Raw genomic sequence first — 18414 nt, 5'->3', positions numbered from 1 at the left:
ACACACACACACACACACACACACACACACACACACACACACACACATTTACATGGTAGGATGGTAAAGATCAACCTATTTATTTTTATAGCTCAAAATCATCTGCATAATTGGATAATGCTACATTTAGCTATGTCGCTATATATACGAAGATTAACACATAAATCCTGATGATATTTCATGTACGATGCATTTCTTGTTTTTATTATGTAAGAAATGCTACAAACGTTAAAAATGAAATGAACTATATTGATCCACTAATTGGCTGAACCTTCCACCCCGATTCTGAATTAGCATTAATTTGTAAGGTCTTGACACTTTCTCCACCTGTACTGTTTCCAAAGCGAGACACATACTCAGACTCACCTTCGGTTGAGTCTCTTGGTTTTCAGCCAATTTATAATCAAATACTTGATTATTAAATCATTTGCCTTCTTCCTCAGACCAGTCAGCGTGCAGGGTTACAGCCCCTGGAGGGGGTGAGGTTAAGTGTTTTTCTCAAGGGCATCTCAGCAATAAGGTTGTTCTCAGACACAGGCGACCCAAGGATTCCCATAGCTGACCTGGGATCCCAGGACCTACGAGTAAAATGTTAAAGCGAGTGGAGTTTTTGACAGACTGCAGGCCTGTTGGCAAATGTGAGGGGAATTTGCTGTGACAGGATCAGTGTGTCTTTTTATGTTTCAGCTGAATAGTCTTATTTGTCATCAGCTTATAAGGCAGATTTCAGACATTATGGAAAAAGCAACAGAAATAGCTGAAACTGAAGGTATGCTGCTGGACTGCTGTGGCCTCGTCTTTGGCAGTCTGAGATATTTTTAAACTTTGCACCCCAGCCCAGCCTCCGCCTCGTCATCTCCTCTTGCCCTCCCAGCCAGCCCCCCGTCTCCTCTCTGCTGTGCGACCGATCTCCATATTGTTTCTCTCTCGCACATGCAAAAAAGACAAGCACAAAGAAGGAGAGTGAGAAACGTAAGGAGAGAAGGGACTGGGGGAGTTGGGGCGACCCGGTGCTCCGAGTCTCCCAGCTATATGGAAAAATCAGCAGATTTGAATTTTGGATCGAACGCTGCATTATTTGCTGGCCTGGAATGTGAACACTAAGTGGAGCATTAAGATCATTCCTGGGGCATTCTCGCTTTCTTTCTCCTCCTCCTCTTCCTTTCTTTCCTCTCCCACAGCTCGCTCTCTATGACTGGTCGGCACACAGCCAGTCAGGCAGTTATTAATTATGTCTTCGCCCCTTTTCACTATTTTCACCATCTCCCCCTTTTCACAGTTCATTCTCCTTTGCTTTTTGCTCTATTAATCGACCTTGCCCTGACATGGTTCCAGGGCTCCCGTGCTCTTCTCCCGCTCTGTCTCCCACTTTCTTTTTTCTCCCCTAGGACTGTTTGTAAATGTGCAGAGGAGAAGAATGAGGGAACAAATTATGAAACACAGGAGTGCATTCCATACCTTGTTTAGAAAGAATTCTCCAACAGCACAGAGGAGGAGAGGAGCAGATTCCCTCTGCATTTCTGCCCCTACTTTCAGCCCATATGGGTCTTTTTAGGGGTTTTGTTCTGGCCGTTCTGGCTCCCAGTTATTGCTCTCACTCCTTATGGTTTATCAGAATCTACCAACAGAGCTGTAGTCAAATGCTGTGATTGAAACATGCTCATTGTACGTCTTAGCAACAGGTTGACTACAGAAATTACTCCTTGACCCCCCAGTTTAGAGAAAAACTCCATGCAGTTCTGTCTGGGTAATACCTGATAGATGAGAAACCTTCAGTGCACAAAGCAAAGCAAACAGTGGAAAGTGACATTACTGCAGGCGGCGTGATCATGTGCTGAAGAAGAGGCTTTGGGCTTTTATTGCATTGGAGACGAGCTGCTTCTGACATGTTGGTCTGTTTGTGACCAGTACTCAGCTGTACAAGTCCATGATACACCAGCTGCATGAAAGTGTTGGGACTATGTTAAGTATTAGTAAATTCACTTTACATATGGCTTTTTTCAAAATAATAAACATTACTGGATCTGTCCACTTCAGAAGAAAATGTTTCTGTTTTGATAAGATGGTAGAAAAGTTAGATCACTGTACTTATATCACGTCCCCTTCTCCTCATATCAACGTCTTTCTGTCAACTACATAAAAAGACCCCCAGGTCCCAAAAACCAACAAATATTTATGATCAGTTTTAATTTGATTTTGTGGTAACAATCAGAAGATACCTGCTGATAATTAGGAGGAAAACATGGACTCAGTTTATGGTTTTCTCACAAAACAGTGAGCAACAGCGATAGATGCAGTTTTTAGAGGCTGTAGCAGCCCCAATATTTCCTTTTGCAGCACTTGAGTAGTCAACACTTTGGATTCATGTTTGTCGACCATTGATTTCCAGGTGGACCTAAGCCCTGTAGCACCTGAATGGATTTTGTGTATTCATAAGACACCCTTTTAATGGCCGTATGGAGATCTCCTGCAAAAAAACAACAGGTGCAGAGAGTTTTTTTGAATTCTGAATGAGCTTGTCAAAGCCTTTCCTGTGTGTGCACAGCATTGTTTTACAAATAACTACAGGGCATAAAAACAATTACTGGTGTGTTACTGTATAAAAATCAATGCAAATTTATTCTGATTATTGCACTTTGTGTGTGTGTGTGCGTTTGCACCTGGTATTACTCACATTGTGGGGCTTCGATCTCCCTCGTGGCTCAGCATACGGTCCCCCCATGTAAGTCATTTCAGAGTGAGGACTTAGGGTTAGGGTTAAACTAGTAATGGCCATGGATTAGGCTGGGCTCCAGGAAAACAGTGTAAGTCGTCACAGTGTCTCCAGTAGCATGAAGACAAATGTGTGTGTGTGTGTGTGTGTGTGTGTGTGTGTGTCACTGACAGGCATGTGTGTGGGTAAGTGTGTTCCTATGTGTAATATGAATTAGTGTGTGTGCCCACATGTGTAGGCTGTTTTCATGTCGTGCTGATGGATTGTGTTTTGTGTGGCTGTCCCTCAGTCTCTTTCTGGGTTCAGTTGCTATGGCGATGAAAGTGGGGAGCGACGGCCACGTAAAGGAATGAGAATGTGTCTGGAAAACCCATTAACTCTGACTGAGAATCGCCGTACAGGCACATCTTTACATCGGCAGGTCAGCACACTGTCAGAAAGTAGCACGTCACTTGTTTTGTAGCTGACATGTGAACCTGTTAGGCTCCGCCCAAATAGACAGTAATGCACGTGCTGAAGGTTTGGATGCCGAAGTATTGTAGTGTAGAGCAATCAGCATGCCAGTCGGTTAAAGCAACTCACATCTGACTTGTTTAGGCACATACTTGCAGCTCAGAGATGTGACCTTGAGTGTGAAAAACAGCCCAGAGCTGAGAGTACCAGAGCTGTCAGGCAGACCGGGGCCAGGAGAAGAGGCTCCATATGCCCATGGCCCAGCAGGCACCACAGCTCTGTTTCCAGCTCTGCACACAGGCCTCCCTCCCCGCTCTGGGTTCTCCGCCACCTCAGCCTTAATGACCGCCTTACACCTAAACACAAGTGTGAGCCACCCGCTCTCCTTGGTTCTGTTATTGTGTGTGTTCTCGTGTGGTCATGTCTTCAAAAGGCTGTTTGAGAGTCCAGACTTTATTCTGGGGGGTTTTTAAGTTTAGTGCATGGAAGCTGGTTGTGCTGGTGGAGTTTAGGGCACAGAGACACTGTGGGGAATGTTGAGTTGATCTCTATCTGTTGAACGTCTACTTGTCCAGATTGTCATTTGTCTTCGTCAATATTAAATTAGAAACACATTTTCAGCAGAATCAGCAGTTCTCACTTATCTCTATGTCAGAAACCATTAATTTGTGCCTGTCGTGGGTCAATAATGATCAATAATATTTATCCAGTGGAGAGCATGGGAAAAATTAGGGCTACAATCAATCATTCACAAAACTCATGTGTAGAGTGTGTGTGTGTGTGTGTTTAAGGTGGTGATTACTATAAAGGAGCCATCCACAAACATTAATCTGCCTGTAACAAGGAGACCAACTTACTCTGAGAGTATGAACATAAGCTGGTATGAAAAAACAACATTTTAATGACAGAGACACTGAATTGCATTATGGGAAATGTGGGATCTGGTGTTTTTATGATTTGCCTTGACCCTTATTGGAGACTGAAGGAATATCTAAGATCATTCTTAACATTTCAGTGGGAGTGCTACGCTAAATGCGTCTTTAATGAAATAACTGAATCACGATTAGTGAATATTGAACTTTCCATCTTTGTGTTCCCCCGTTGATCCCATGGTGCACAGTCATTAATATCTCAGTGTGAGTGTGAAATGGACCACAATGGAACCTTAATCCTCTGAACCTCGCTCTAAGTGTGTGCGAGTGGCTTACATTAAGGGAAATAAGGGCAGATGGTGCCAGGAGCTTTGCTGGTCTCTCGTCAGATGGTTATGGAGGAATGTCTGGAGTTTTCAGGCCCAATAACCACAAACACGGTTCCAGCTTTGCACTGCCAGGAGTCTGCAGTAGCAGCTTGAGAAAAAAACAGTGTCTGATTTTGAAACTCGGTGGTTTAGTTCTATCGATCACTTAGGACTGTTTCATAATCAGGAGAAGTGTCTGAATCACATTGTTCCATAGACAATGGGATTAATGCCAGCATCATCTATTCAGGCCAGTTTTCAGTGACCCACATCACTCTGATGCTTCACACTGATGAAAAACACGCCGCAGAGTCTGATGTGTCCGACCCTGAGGACTTTGTGTGTCACTTGACTGTGTCTCATTCTGTGGGTCAGCACGAGGACAGGAAATCTCTGCTCACTTGTCTGTCTGACATCAGTGTGTTACTCCACAAGGTGCTGCACACAAACACACTCACATATGGTGCACACAAGAGGAAGAGGAGGGGAGGAGGAGAGGAGAGGAGAGGAGAGGAGAGGAGGAGAGGAGAGGAGAGGAGAGGAGAGGAGAGGAGAGGAGAGGAGAGGAGAGGAGAGGAGAGGTGGAGAGGAGAGGAGAGGAGAGGAGAGGAGAGGAGAGGAGAGGAGAGGAGAGGAGAGGAGGAGAGGAGAGGAGAGGAGAGGAGAGGAGAGGAGAGGAGAGGAGGAGAGGAGAGGAGAGGAGAGGAGAGGAGAGGAGAGGAGAGGAGAGGAGAGGAGAGGAGAGGAGAGGAGAGGAGAGGAGAGGAGAGGAGAGGAGAGGAGAGGGGAGGAGTTGAGTCCGCTCTGCTGGTTGGTTTTACGTTTCATGCTGGTCTCGGCAGTTTGGGGCGAAGACTCTTGTATCGGGGAAATGTGTCCTGTGTGTTCTGAGCTCAGCCAAGTCTGAAAAACGCTGCAGTGCAGAAAGACGAGGACGGGAGGGTTAGAGTGCAGAGGGAAAGAGGGAGGACGGTGTCGTGGAGGAGAAGGAGTCGACATACGGGGAAGGAAGAGGGATTACAGGAGAACACTAGAACAGCCAAGTGCCAGGATTTATTAATCAGAAGCAGCAGAAACAAAACACTGGCCTGGGGCCACTGGGATAAAATGTAATGAGAAAAAAGTGAGAGAGATGAGAGGCAGGAGTTTCTAAAGGATCCAAAATAGTGTTTTCATGGAAAAGCACAGCTGACAAGAATGCAAGGAGATCTTCAAATGCCACACGGTAAAAACCACAGTAATGGGTGTATTTACAGTTCTGTGCAGACATTTAGGCACTGTGGATGTTTTCTTATCACACTCAAACAAGGAGAACCAGGAGTCCTGCAGCAGGTGGTCTGGCCCCCACAGAGCCCTGATCTGGGTAGTGTGGAGTCAGTCTGGGATCACATGAAGAAGAAGAACTGCAGCAGGTTCCCCAAGGTTCTGCAAAGCACCAGGAGAAACTGTGTCAGGTCCAACCAGCGAGAACTGCTGCTGGTTTAAAAGGGGGGAGCTGCAGATACTGGTCAGACTTGGATTTGGGCATGCGGACCTCTTCACTGCACTTTGGATGAAGTTAATTGATAAATGAAAAACTCTTTATGTCATTTCTATTAAAAACATCCCCTGTGTATTCGTAGTACCTAAAACCTTTGCACAGTACTGTACATGTGCATCGGAAGACAATTCAGGGGTTTCTGGTCATATGTCTCAGGTACTAAGTACCTCAGTGTCTCACAGGTCTGCACATCTGAGGGCCTGAGTGCTTCAGTGCGGCCGTTTGATGGGAAGAGGGTCCATTTCCTCTGAGTGGGTGAAACGTAATACAGAAGCAGAGCCCAGACTGAAGGCAACAGACAAGAAGAGACAGGAGTTGATGATGCAGGTGAGCACCTGGTGCCTGTGTTGACCGTCACACTCCCAGACCCCCCAGGACTATGATCTGTGAGGAGCTGGCATTGATTCGCTCCCACACATGGGATGTGGGATGGTGGCTCAGCAGGTTGATGTGCTGTGTGTTGTTTTGTCTGACAGATAGATCAGACCACATGTCTGCATACGTGTCTGTATATACCTGGATGTCTGTGTGTGTGTGTGTGTGTGTGTGTGTGTGTGTGTGTTGGTGGATGCCTAAATTGCCTTTGTGGTCCCAAGAGGCCGCTGCATTGACAGAGTGCTCCAAAGTGGAGTGGCTGTGGACAAGTTTGCTCCATTACAGCTGACGCTTTTAGCCTGATTTGCCAGTGCAGCAGCACTCACTTATCCACTGATCAATGAAGGGAAATTGGACCAAACTCCTGCAGGGGAACCGGCACTTATGCTCCATCCATCCACCCACAAAGCCCAGCCTGTGTGTGATTTGCCTTCATTATCGCTTTAGTTCTGTTTTATACACACATTTCTACGGCGATTACTAAATAATATCAGGATCATCTGTAGCTTCATGAAATGCAAGTGTTTTTTCTTTCCACACGACTGGACTGGTGGCTCATCTGATGATTAAATTCAGCTTCAGCTCACTGTAACTTTACACTGTTCGACTCAAAGGACTGAAACAAGATGGACATTAAATGGCTCAGAGCTGCAGCTCGAGGGCAGTTAATGGGTTTGTTGGTCTTCAGAGAACGAATGTGCTTCTGTTTTGATAACTGGTTGTTTAAAGCTACTTTATGCAAGTTCTGGAAGGCAAACTGAAGCTAGCAGAAGATTTGAGCTACAGAATAAGAAAATAATGTTTAGTTTCACCTCTAAAAGGCCTAGACAGGAGTCAAGAGGTTGATTGCACAAAGATAAAAGAATAAGTTAATCACAATAATGGATAAATGAACCACAGACTGCCTGGATAAGACTCCTAAGTTGCCCCCTAAGGTCATGAGTACTGTAAAACTTCAGTATTGGGAACAAATAGAAAGCCTGGGCCTCTTTGCAGCAGAATCCTGCTTGGTTCTAAAGTTAAATACCACAACAGGTTTTTGGGTGGACCTCCCCCCCGGCAGGCACTCAGTCGTGCAGACAGTCAGTGGGCGATTGGTGAAAGCCCTGCATTAACTGCTCACCAAAGATCAAGGCAGCTTAATGCAGTGCTGCTGCTCTGTGCCCTGAACTGTTCATTATTGTTAGCACATAAACAATAGTCAAGTTGCATTAACAAAATGAGCCTGGATAATCTTTTCTTGACTGTGCCATTACACAGATGAGTGTCACTACCAGCATACGAGACAAAAACAGAGCGAGTGGGTTGTTTTTCTATTTTTTTCCCATTTCCATGGTGTAGGTGTGTAACGGTGTCAACTCCTCTCATCGTGCAGTGTGAGGCACGTTGCTCTAAGGGGACGCTCCTCATCTCCCTTTGCGTTTTACAGTTTCTTCACTGTTACTGTGGGGACCAGACTCTTACAGATGTCCCTGTAATGGCTTGTATAAGGTTTCAGTGCAGAGAATAAACGTCCACATACACAGTGATCAGTGGGGGCCCTGCAGAGATTATTATAGATGTAATAAAAACCGCTTTAAAATCAGTAAATCAAGTACATTTGGCATCTCAAAAACCTGTGTGTGTCGTTTAGAGAGAGGTCTCGGTCTGAGCTGTTTCAGCTGATGTCTGGAGATGGTTAGAAATGATGTTGTTGGTTGTATCTCTGCGGTGTGATCCCTAAACCCCAGGCCTGACTGAATCTGAGCAGGGAGCACTGGGAAATTCAAACCCCTGAGCTTGGCCCTTGTTAGAGGTCAGAGAGCCTGTGTCAGGAGGTCTTAACTTCACTTCCTTTGTACTCTCTTTAGCTGGGGAGCCTCTGGACTTGTTTATGCTGGGCCTCAGTCTTTTTACAGCACCAGTCATAAATGCAACCACTGTCAGATGCTGTTCGATATCCTGTTGTCTTGTGCAGCTAAAGCATTTCACAACAAGCAGAGGCTTGACCTCAGGCTGCTCTTTCTTTTGTTTGTCGTCTCACTGTGTACAGACACATGCAGTGCTGCCACAGAAAGATGATTTCGTTTCTCACAGACAGACAAGTCACAGGGTTTTTGTAAGGTGCCAGTGCTGTGATGCCATTAACCTGAATTGATTTGTGTTTGATTAGTCATCAGATTATTAGTGAGGTTACACAGCTCCTTCTGACTGGAACAGTATGACACAAAGTATGAACACATGAAGGGGATTGTGAATTTATTTTACACCAGGACTGAGTCTATGTGATGGAAACTAGGTCAGTGTTGTCTTATTATAAACAACTGCACAATTAATTCACAAACTGAATTGAAATGTAGTTTTCTAATAAACTAAAAGTCGTTTTGTTTTCCTATGAAGGGCATCACTCTGAGCTGAGAATAAGCCATGGCAGTGAGTCATGGCAGGAGAGAGTGTTTTTCCTTTTGTAGTAGAGTGGTGATCAAGGGTCAGAGGTCAGGTGGTGGGTAATAAGATGGATGGGAGGCACGACCGAACTGCATTTGCACACAACAGATAAAACACTCCAGACACACAGCTCAGAGGAAGAGCTATCGGAGGAGCTGAGAAGGAAGGGCGGTAGGGTCAAGGCAGGATGGGAATGGGGAACAAGACTGAGAAAACAAACAGTCCAAAGCAAGGACCTTCCCTTCATCAAAGAATTAAAGTGGATGTCCGGTTCCACCCCCCCTTAACTTCTTAACTTACTTCCCATGTCCTCCTGACATCACTGTGTCGATCTGGTCTGGAGTATTTTTTCACATCAAATGTCGACCATCCTGACCTCTGCTGCTTGTGTGTGCTGGTCATGTGACTGGGTATTTAATCTCAAATATGCAGTAAAAAACTATGGACTGTGTCTTCAATAGTGGCTCTGGGTTTGAAGAGGAACTTTATTCATATCTCCACACTCTGGTTTGACTGTTTTTACTTCTCCCCTGTCTCTGTCACTGATCTGTCACTGCTCATTCAGGAATTTTAGTGCTGTAACTGTTGTCTGTGCTGTCGTTTTTGGCCGTAGGTTAACCCTATAATGCCGTGGGTATCGTATTTGATACACACATTTCTGACACCTATTGCATCACCATATGGTAAAAACTTTGCTCAAAACCACAAACACCACCACGGAAGAGGCCATCGTGCAGTGTGCCTCCAGATGTGAAGAGAGATGGGGTCGACCACGTCCCAACCTGGGCACAGCGACAAAGGTGCACTGCAAAGAAACTCCTCACTTTTCCCATGTGCAAAATGCAATATCCACCTCTGCCTAAGCAAGGACAGGAACTGTTTTCTCACTTACCACATAAAAGAGACAGAAACAGGTAGCAGTTAAAAACATAAAGATGCAGATGTTACAGGTGGCCAAGGAGAAAGGTTCTTGTTATTGCCCAAACTACGTGTAATGTATCAAATATGATACAAACAAAAAAACATCTGGAAATGATCTTTGTTCATTTTTTTTTCATTTTGTTAAAGGGCAAATAAAGACTTGAATTTTCTGTCCATTATTTCTCGGGTCAGGAGTTATAGGGTTAATTGACTCACTGGCTGTGGAGAATCTGAGCATACTCTGCCTTAGACCCGTTACACTCTTATTTATCGGTTGTCCGTCTCCTTATCGTTTTACCAGTAAGCTCTTTCTGTCTCTTCTCTCCAGACTCATACTCGGCAGCAGGCAGCGAGGGCAGCATCTCCACCTCTGTGGCGTCCCTGCCCCCTCAGGCATCAGGCAGCTCGGCCCCCAGCTCACCGGGATCCAGACGCTCCGTGAGCACCCTGAAGAAGTGGCTCACAAACCCTGTCCGCAAACTCAGCGTTGGGGCCACTGCCAAAGGGGAACGTCAGGTCCGTAAACTAGAGGGAAAGCCTCAGCCTCTTCCGTCCCACAGCCACAGCCAGGAGCTGGGTGGCCCTCTGAGGCCTGAGGAGACTGTCGCCCACAGAGAACTGGTGAGAAGTAAAAATCTCTTACAATTTATTATTTTATTGGTCTCAGTCTAATGAATTAATCAAACAAGGCTTTGCATGCTGGCTCTGGGTTTCACATTCCCTTTAGCGTATTGAAGGCGAACCACCTCATAAGTAAACTTGTTCCTCTTTCCACAAGGCCCTTGTATGAACTGGTTCTGAAGCAAACCTGCAAAGCTTCAGTTTTATATAAATACAAATAGAAGCCAACATCCTGAGTGTGGCTTGTTTAAACTGTGTAGCTCAGTAAATCAACAGAGACAGGTTTGATGTAACTAAGTATCACGGCAGGTAGCGATGCTGTTATGTAACAGCAGCACTGCTGGCTCCGCCCGCAGGAACTCACGCTGTCGTGTTCGGTGACCCATGTGCTCTCTGCTGCGCAGCTGCCTGTATGTGTGTGTCTGTGCACGTTCCTGCTACACACATTTTGCATTGCGTTGACATTGTGTTGTTCTGACTCTGTGCATGTGTGTTTGTTCCAGGAGTGGAAAGATGGCCTGGCAAGCCCTGAAGACCTGTCTCCTGCTACACTGCAGTCCCCCGGCTACATAACTGACTCACTGATTGGCTGCACATCATTGCCAGACACACAGGTCTGTCAACACTGCCTAACCTGTTTCACCAATATTTAGCTTTCATATAAAAATAAGCAGAGTGAAGCAGAGTCTGTGTTAGTGGTTTGAACTAAGTGATGTCAAGTCTTTTTTGACTTGAGACCAGAAAATGTGAGTGTACTTTTTGCTTTGATATGATTAGATTTGTACTATGAGGAGTAAATTCACAGCTAATTTATCTGAGCTGACAGTTTACTGTAGACTGACTCTGAGAGCACGAGCAGTGATAGTCTTGGTGAGGAGCTGACATCAGTGCTTTTTGTCTCCATGACCCTGGAGTCAGATCTGGAAATGACTAACTCTAGTGCTGCTGGCAGAGCTCAACTATCAAGCCTAACAAGCACACCCAGTGCACCGGAGCGCTATTTTCTCCAGCCACACATGCAGCAGATGACCAGTGATGCACCGACAGGCACGGCTGCACACAAGTAGCCCCAACCATGCAGACATAGTGCAGAACACATACTTGCACACACATATTTGAAGGAGTGTAAATGAATAAAAGGCTCTCCCAGAGAAGATCGATGACCTGGAAGGCCAGAGGGCAGAGTCTGACAGCGACCTGCATGATGCACGACTCTCATTCAGCATGTTACAAAAGGACACGCCTGAAGACAAATAGGAAATAGCACGAAACGGCAGATGTGATGAAAAATGACTCCACGTCTGTGAACTGACAACGGCCGCTACGTGCGCACATGCACTTTAATTTCTCCATCAAACAGCGGTTGCTTGTGGCAAAGCAGCATCTCTGGTTGGCTGTTCAGAGAATCCCTTTCTGCTGTGAGATGGAAGCGTGACAGCAAGTGGGATTCACTAGAGCCGCAGTAATATTGCATGAATCAACAGAGCCTCAGTCCCACCAATGTGAAACAATGATGCTATCTGAGCATTGTGGAGTGTCTGCTGTTGGTGAATCCACACCGCAGCACTTAAATCCTAATTTCAGTCTCAACAACACATCAAAAGCCATTTATGTGATTACATCAGAAGGATGAGGTCAGTGCTTTGGTGTTTTTACTGCCAGTCTTTGGAGGGAGGTGGAGGTAGAGAGATTAAATTATGTAGGTCAGTCATCTGTGAGCTGTGCTTTCTAAATCTGGATGGCCCACCTCAATTGGCTGCATGTCCAGTTTTAGATGCATTGTTGTTTTGCCATTTCTTCACACTGTGTCTCATCGACGATAGTCGTGATTGGATGTTAGCAAGTAAACAAGCTGTGATGTCAAACAGGGATCACGATATTCATTAAATTGCTTTTCCAGAAGAACAGTTTGTACAGACTGTCATCACGATACACAGTTAAAAAACAAACATCTAAGGAACACGTTTTCCATAAGGCACAGAAAGAAATCCTGAAAAGAAATAACTGCTGCCGTTATTGTGAAATCTTCCCGTGCTTTGCAACAGTAACGTGTCTAATTCTGTGGTGACTGATTGATGGGCCCTGTGACTGCTCTCTGTTATAAAAGGAACTGAAAATAAAAATAAACACTTTTTCCTACAGGCATGATGCCTGGCAGTTAGTGTTCAATGCATCACATTTCAAGCTCTAATGAGCAGCATTTTATCCAACAGTAAGTGGTAAGTCTGTCTCCAAAGGAACACTGTAAGATTTGAACCATGAGTGTAAATATAAATTAATGAATGCAAAAATAGTTAACCCTGTATCATCCACCACTCTTTTTACTGTGCAACCAGAAAAATGGAGAACCAAATGAAAATGGTTACTAAATGGAACCCCAACCCTAGAATTGTTATTTATATCACTTGACAACAAAAACAATTTGCTATTGTACAAACATACATAACATTTATGTTAATTTTTTGTTTAATATCAAAACACTGAAGAGAATTAAATTATTTTTGCAGCTCAACATATTTTGATCCATGCACTGAACAGGTATTTTATTCATTTTTGATAGATTCTACTAACAATGTTGTCAATTATTTGGAAGCTTCTGGAAAGAAAGACAAAATTTGGTCCAGAGGGTCAAAGGTGGGTTTGCCCCAGAACATCTGGAAGGGATCAGAGAGACAGGGAGACCTGTCAGGCAGGAAGACAGGGTATTTATGGAGCCTGCCTGTGTCTCCCTGCATCCTTGGCTCTCTTCTTCCTCTTCTTCTTCTTCACCTTTTCTCTTTCATTCCTTTTTTTCTCACTGTGACAGAACAGAAAGCTCACAACCTGTAGATGCCAACAAGTTTATTATGGAGATGGCAGCTGAACACGTTGAACTGGGTCAGAGGGGAGAAGCTGAAAGTCCTGCCTGTCTTTTCATTTGCCTCTAACTGTCCCTCCATTTATTCATGTCTTCATCAGGCGGCCCCCTGCCAGGGGAGTCTGAGGGATTAGGTGGTGTAGGTTCTGCTGTGCTTGGGCAATAGGATACTGAGCTTTAAGAAAATCTTCTGCTCCTATAGGTTTACACAGGAAAGAAAGAGTGACACAGCTTAAAAACAGGCTAAAAACAGGGGGAAGAAATGTTGTAGAGAGAAAGAGAAACTATATAGAAAGGATAAGTGTGTTTCTTATTGTCGGACAGAAATGGGTTAAACGTGTGCAGGTGTGAAGCCTGTCTTCATTGAGTTAGTGATGATTTTACGGGTTTTGCTGTGGCCGGCACACTGACTCTATATTTGGTGCCCACAGGAAATGATATCAATTCCAGGAAAAAGCCTGATGTATATAACACACGACCACAATCGATTAGATCAGAGTAACCTGGGGGGGTGCGTTTCTTTTTGTAGGCAGTAAGGTCATACTAGGGACTGCTGATGTAGATGTGGCTGTAATAGCACTGCAGTAATAAAAAAGGAAACCGTGTGATGTATATACATATGGGTCAGAAAGCTGAGGTAGTAAAACAGGGAAATACAATTTATTGTTTTAATTCCCACATAAATCAGAAATGTAACGCTGTTACCTGCAGCCGTGCTGTAATTGTATTCCCCTTCCTCTGAGCTCCATCAAGAACCTTCACAGCTTTATCTGTCATTTTCTGCAGCTACATGGGCTGGTGTCTTTTAATCTTTTCCTCTGATCTATCTGATGTGACAGCCTGATCATCTTCTTATCATTCAGTCTCTGCTCCTCATGTTTCTCTGCCTGTCACCTTGGCAACCTGCATCATTTTGATCTCTTTCTTGCGGTTTACCTCCCTTTGCTTATTTTATTCCTGGCACAATCCACGATGCTGGCACTGGAATATAGTGGTGGATAAACAATCTCTGTCTTTCTCTGCCTCTTCAGGACACTCAGTCCACCACGGCTCTGCCAGACGACAGCGGCTCTGTATTGATGGAAGACACCTCCAGCCAGTGGTCAGCTGTGGCTGACACTGAAGAGGAGAGGAGAAGTGCCTTGGAGAAAAGCATGTGTGTGTTTAGTCAGTGCAAACATGAACTGATACACGCTGAATGATCATTGTCATGGCAGCAGTAAAGTCACACTCTGGAAATGAATGCGTGATGGCCCAAAAAGCATCATATTTGAGTGTAGCTGAGGGATGTAGCTGTCATCTGGGAACGTGGGAGTGTAGTTCACCATAATTCCCGTGACCTCTATTATATTTAATCACTTCAGTTCAGTTTCATCTGAGGCCTGACGAGACTTAGAGCTTAAAGCCACGTCAGCAACTTTATGAAGTGATATTCAGGAAAGACAAATCCCAGCATCAGCTGCTGGCATGCTCAGGATAATAACCTACACTGCTAGTTTATCCTAAGGTCATGATAACCGACCTGTTTCCATGGTAACAGACTGTGGGATGCAATTAAAGGCTCCTGAAAAAGCTCATCAGTGTACAAGTTGATTATGACTATTACGTCAAAGTATTATTGCCAAGGTAAAGCACGATTTCTCCTGCGATAATTTTACATGCAAGTCAGGTCACCTGCTGTCTGCGTTACCTGTGCTACCATGAACCATTTTCCCCTGAAACTAGATCAGAGCTTCCTTTCCAGCACATGTGAAATTTCATTTTTATATGTGATGATTGGAAAAGTGAGACTCCTTTAATGTTACTGAGATTTTGTACAAGAGCCAAGTGGTAGCATAACAATAATCCTCCATCATCTGTATCTTTACAGGTATGTACTGAAGGAGCTCGTTGAGACAGAGAAACACTATGTCGCAGACCTGGGGCTCATAGTGGAGGTAAAATTCACATTCTTCCAGCTAAGAAAACCAAATCTGCTCTGACAGAGAGGAGGGAACTTAGTCATCCACAGTCTGTCAGAGATACAGCTCTAAATCCCTGTCGTCACAATTCCTCAACCAGCTACCTCCATCCCACTGTCTCCAGTTTTAAGCAGATTGTGTGAATTATTAGCTTGGAGAGTATAATATTGCAGGATGATCCATCTCCTGGTGCCTTAAATAGCTGGAGATATTTTTGTTCACAGATGAATTGTTTCCATATGAAAGTTAATATAAGCTCTGTAATAGCTGCTGTGTGTTTTAACAGCTAAGTTATATTTACTGGTGCCAGGTGTGTGTTTCTGTAGATGTGAACAGACGTCAGCAGCTTGTGTCATTCCCTTGCAGGGCTACATGGGCACAATGAGCTCCAAAGGAATACCAGAGGACATGAAGGGAAAAGACAAGATTGTTTTTGGGAACATTCACCAAATATTTGACTGGCATAAGGAGTAAGTGAAAAATAAACTTTCTGCAGACTATTGTGTTAATGGCTGAGTAGAGGACAAAGGAACAATAGGTCAGGAGACAAAGCTGACCTTCCCTCTTTCTTGGATGTGTGTGTGTGTGTGTGTGTGTATTTTCTCTGCAGCTACTTTCTGGGGGAGCTGGAGAAGTGTTTGGCAGAGCCAGAGAGGCTGGCTCAGCTCTTCATTAAACATGTGAGCATGACTACTGCCATGACACACAGACACACACACACACCCAGACACACACACACACAGATGCAAGGACACGCACACACACACACAGATGCACAGACACACACACACACACACACACACACACACACACACACACACACACACACACACACACACAGACGTATACAGACACACACAGAGACACATAAATACCCGTTTTTAATACATGGTGGGGCCCCATGACTGGGACAGTCCTCGTGGGATCGACCCTTTCTGAATGGTTTAGAAATGTGATTTCCATCCATCCATCATCTAGACCCCCTTAGTCCTTAACCAGGGACCCAGGGATCTGCTGGAGCCTATCCCATCTCTCTTTGGGTGAAAGGCAGGGGTCCACCCTGGACAGGTCACCAGTCCATCACAGGGCCACATAGAGACAAACAACCTCACACACTCACACTCACTCCTATGGGCAGTTTAGAGTCACCAATCAACCTGACATACATGTTTTTGGACTGTGGGAGGAAACCAGAGTACCTGGAGAAAACCCACACAAGCACAGGGAGAACATGCAAACTCCACACAGGACCTTCTTGTTGTGAGGTAACAGTGCTAACCACTAACCCACCGTGCTGCGGAATATGATTTATGATTTTATGTGATTTTAATTGCTAAATTCTAATTTCATGATGAAAATTACTTAAAAAATGCAAACACTCACCACAAATTTTTGACCTAATTTCTGCTGCCCCATGGGTACCATACGTGACTTTTGGCCCCTGCAGGGGACCAGACATGGTATGTATGTATGTATTCTGGACCACATTTCTTATGGCAAGCATCTACATAACCTATGTTGGATTGAAAGGTTAATAATGCATTGTAGCACTGAGTCACATGATCCAAACTGCCAGCATTAATCTTTTGTCCAAAATACAATTGGTTCTATATAGTATTACATTAAAGTTGGGCAAACAAAATGAAATAGGCAATAAAAGTAATGGTTGACTTCTCTGGCCTCTGTACCAGTTAAGATTCTTAGTCAAGATATGTTTAACATTATTTCCCAAATGTAATTTGACAATATAGTGTAAATGTAAATTTATTTTCCATATTTATTTGTTGTTGCTTCAGTTTTACATTTGTTATTCTTAATTTGATTGTATGTATATTTTAGATTAAATTATTTCAAAATGAATACTAGTTTATCATATGATTTCTAGCATGCCAGAAGTTGTTTTGTAAAAGAATGAAAAAAATTGAGGACTTTTCTACAAACTACAAGGGTACCATGTACATACTGTAATGTGCATGCATGTACAATGCATCAGAAAGAGTTTCCAGAAACATTTTTTTAGAAAAAAAGCACCTGAGAAAACAAAGACCTTTAATTATTTGGACATGGACTTGAACATCTTTCTGAAATGTAAAATGAAAAAATTGGAAACCACTCCAACTTTAGCCACATTTCTGACACAAGGCTGCAGTATAAACATTTGTATGCAATTGTTTGTAACAAAAAACAAAAATTTGTCCACATTCTTTCAGTTTCTGAACACTGAAAAAAATTCCAAATGCCAAAAACATTTTAACAATAAGGCTTCAAACGAATGAAAAGTGCAAAGTACAATATGCCTTAACATAATTAAGTCAAGCTTCACCATAGAATTTACTTACTTTTTCTGCACGTTTGGATGCTGGAAGCATCAGAACTTTAAAATACATCTGGTCCTGAAAAATATGTTTGGTCTCTAAGAAATACAAGTGGCCCTGAAAAATACATCTAATTTCTGAAAAATACGTTAGTCCTGAAAAATATGTTTGGTCATGAAAACCACAACTGGTCTCTGATAAATATGTCTGCTCCTGAAATATATGTCTGGTCTAGAAAAACACGACCGGTTCCTGATAAATACGTCTGTCTCGTCAAGAAAAATACAACTGATCACCGATAAATATGTCTGGTATCAGAAAAATATGTCTGGTCTTTGAAAAATATGTCTGGTTTTAAAAAACATGTCTGCTCTCTGAAACTTACGTCTGGTCTCTGAAAAATACGTCTGGTCTGGTCTCTGAAAAGTACGTCTGGTCTCTGAAAATTATATCTGGTCCTGAAAAATACGTCTCATCTTGAATAATACGTCTGGTGTCTGAAAAATACATTTGGTCCTGAAAAATACGTCTGTTGTGAAAAATTCCTCTGGTCGTGAATAATACGTTTCATGTCTGAAAAATGTCTGATCTCTGAAAAACACATCTGGTCCTGAAAAATACATCTGGTCAAGCAAAATACAACTGGTCTCTGAAAAATAGGTCTCATCTTGAATAATACATCTGGTGTCTGAAAAATACGTCTTGTCTGAAAAATACGTCTGTTGTGAAAAATACGTATGGTCTTGAATAATACTTTTCATGTCTGAAAAATACGTCTGTTGTGAAAAATACGTCTGGTTCTGAAAAATACGTCTTGTCCTGAAAAATATGTCTTGTCCTAAAAACACATCTAGTCCTGAAAAATAAGTCTGGTCTCTGAAAATATGTCTGGTCATGAAAAATACACCTGATCATTGAAAAATACACCTGGTGTCTTAAAAACACGTCTAGTGTCAGAAAAATATATCTGTTCTTGAATGATACGTCTGGT

At 43.5% G+C, this 18414-nt stretch overlaps 1 protein-coding gene across 4 annotated transcripts in view; it reads left to right on the top strand.

Moving 5' to 3' along the window:
* The window catches only part of arhgef25a (Rho guanine nucleotide exchange factor (GEF) 25a), a 41363-nt gene that overhangs the window by 13226 nt on the left and 9723 nt on the right, over window positions 1–18414 (top strand). For 3 of the 4 annotated variants that reach the window (XM_026332492.1, XM_026332491.1, XM_026332493.2), the window contains 6 exons: window positions 9998–10290; window positions 10794–10904; window positions 14179–14303; window positions 15018–15084; window positions 15475–15578; window positions 15719–15788. In XM_026332492.1, coding sequence (XP_026188277.1) covers window positions 9998–10290; window positions 10794–10904; window positions 14179–14303; window positions 15018–15084; window positions 15475–15578; window positions 15719–15788 — 770 coding nt within the window. Of the gene's footprint in view, window positions 1–9361; window positions 9549–9997; window positions 10291–10793; window positions 10905–14178; window positions 14304–15017; window positions 15085–15474; window positions 15579–15718; window positions 15789–18414 lie in introns of all 4 variants that reach the window. The other variant, XM_026332494.2, reaches the window with a different exon arrangement.

This window comes from Mastacembelus armatus, chromosome 7 (genome assembly GCF_900324485.2).
Source record: "Mastacembelus armatus chromosome 7, fMasArm1.2, whole genome shotgun sequence".
Taxonomy (NCBI): Eukaryota; Metazoa; Chordata; class Actinopteri; order Synbranchiformes; family Mastacembelidae; genus Mastacembelus; species Mastacembelus armatus.
This window is presented reverse-complemented; position numbering and strand designations above follow the sequence as displayed.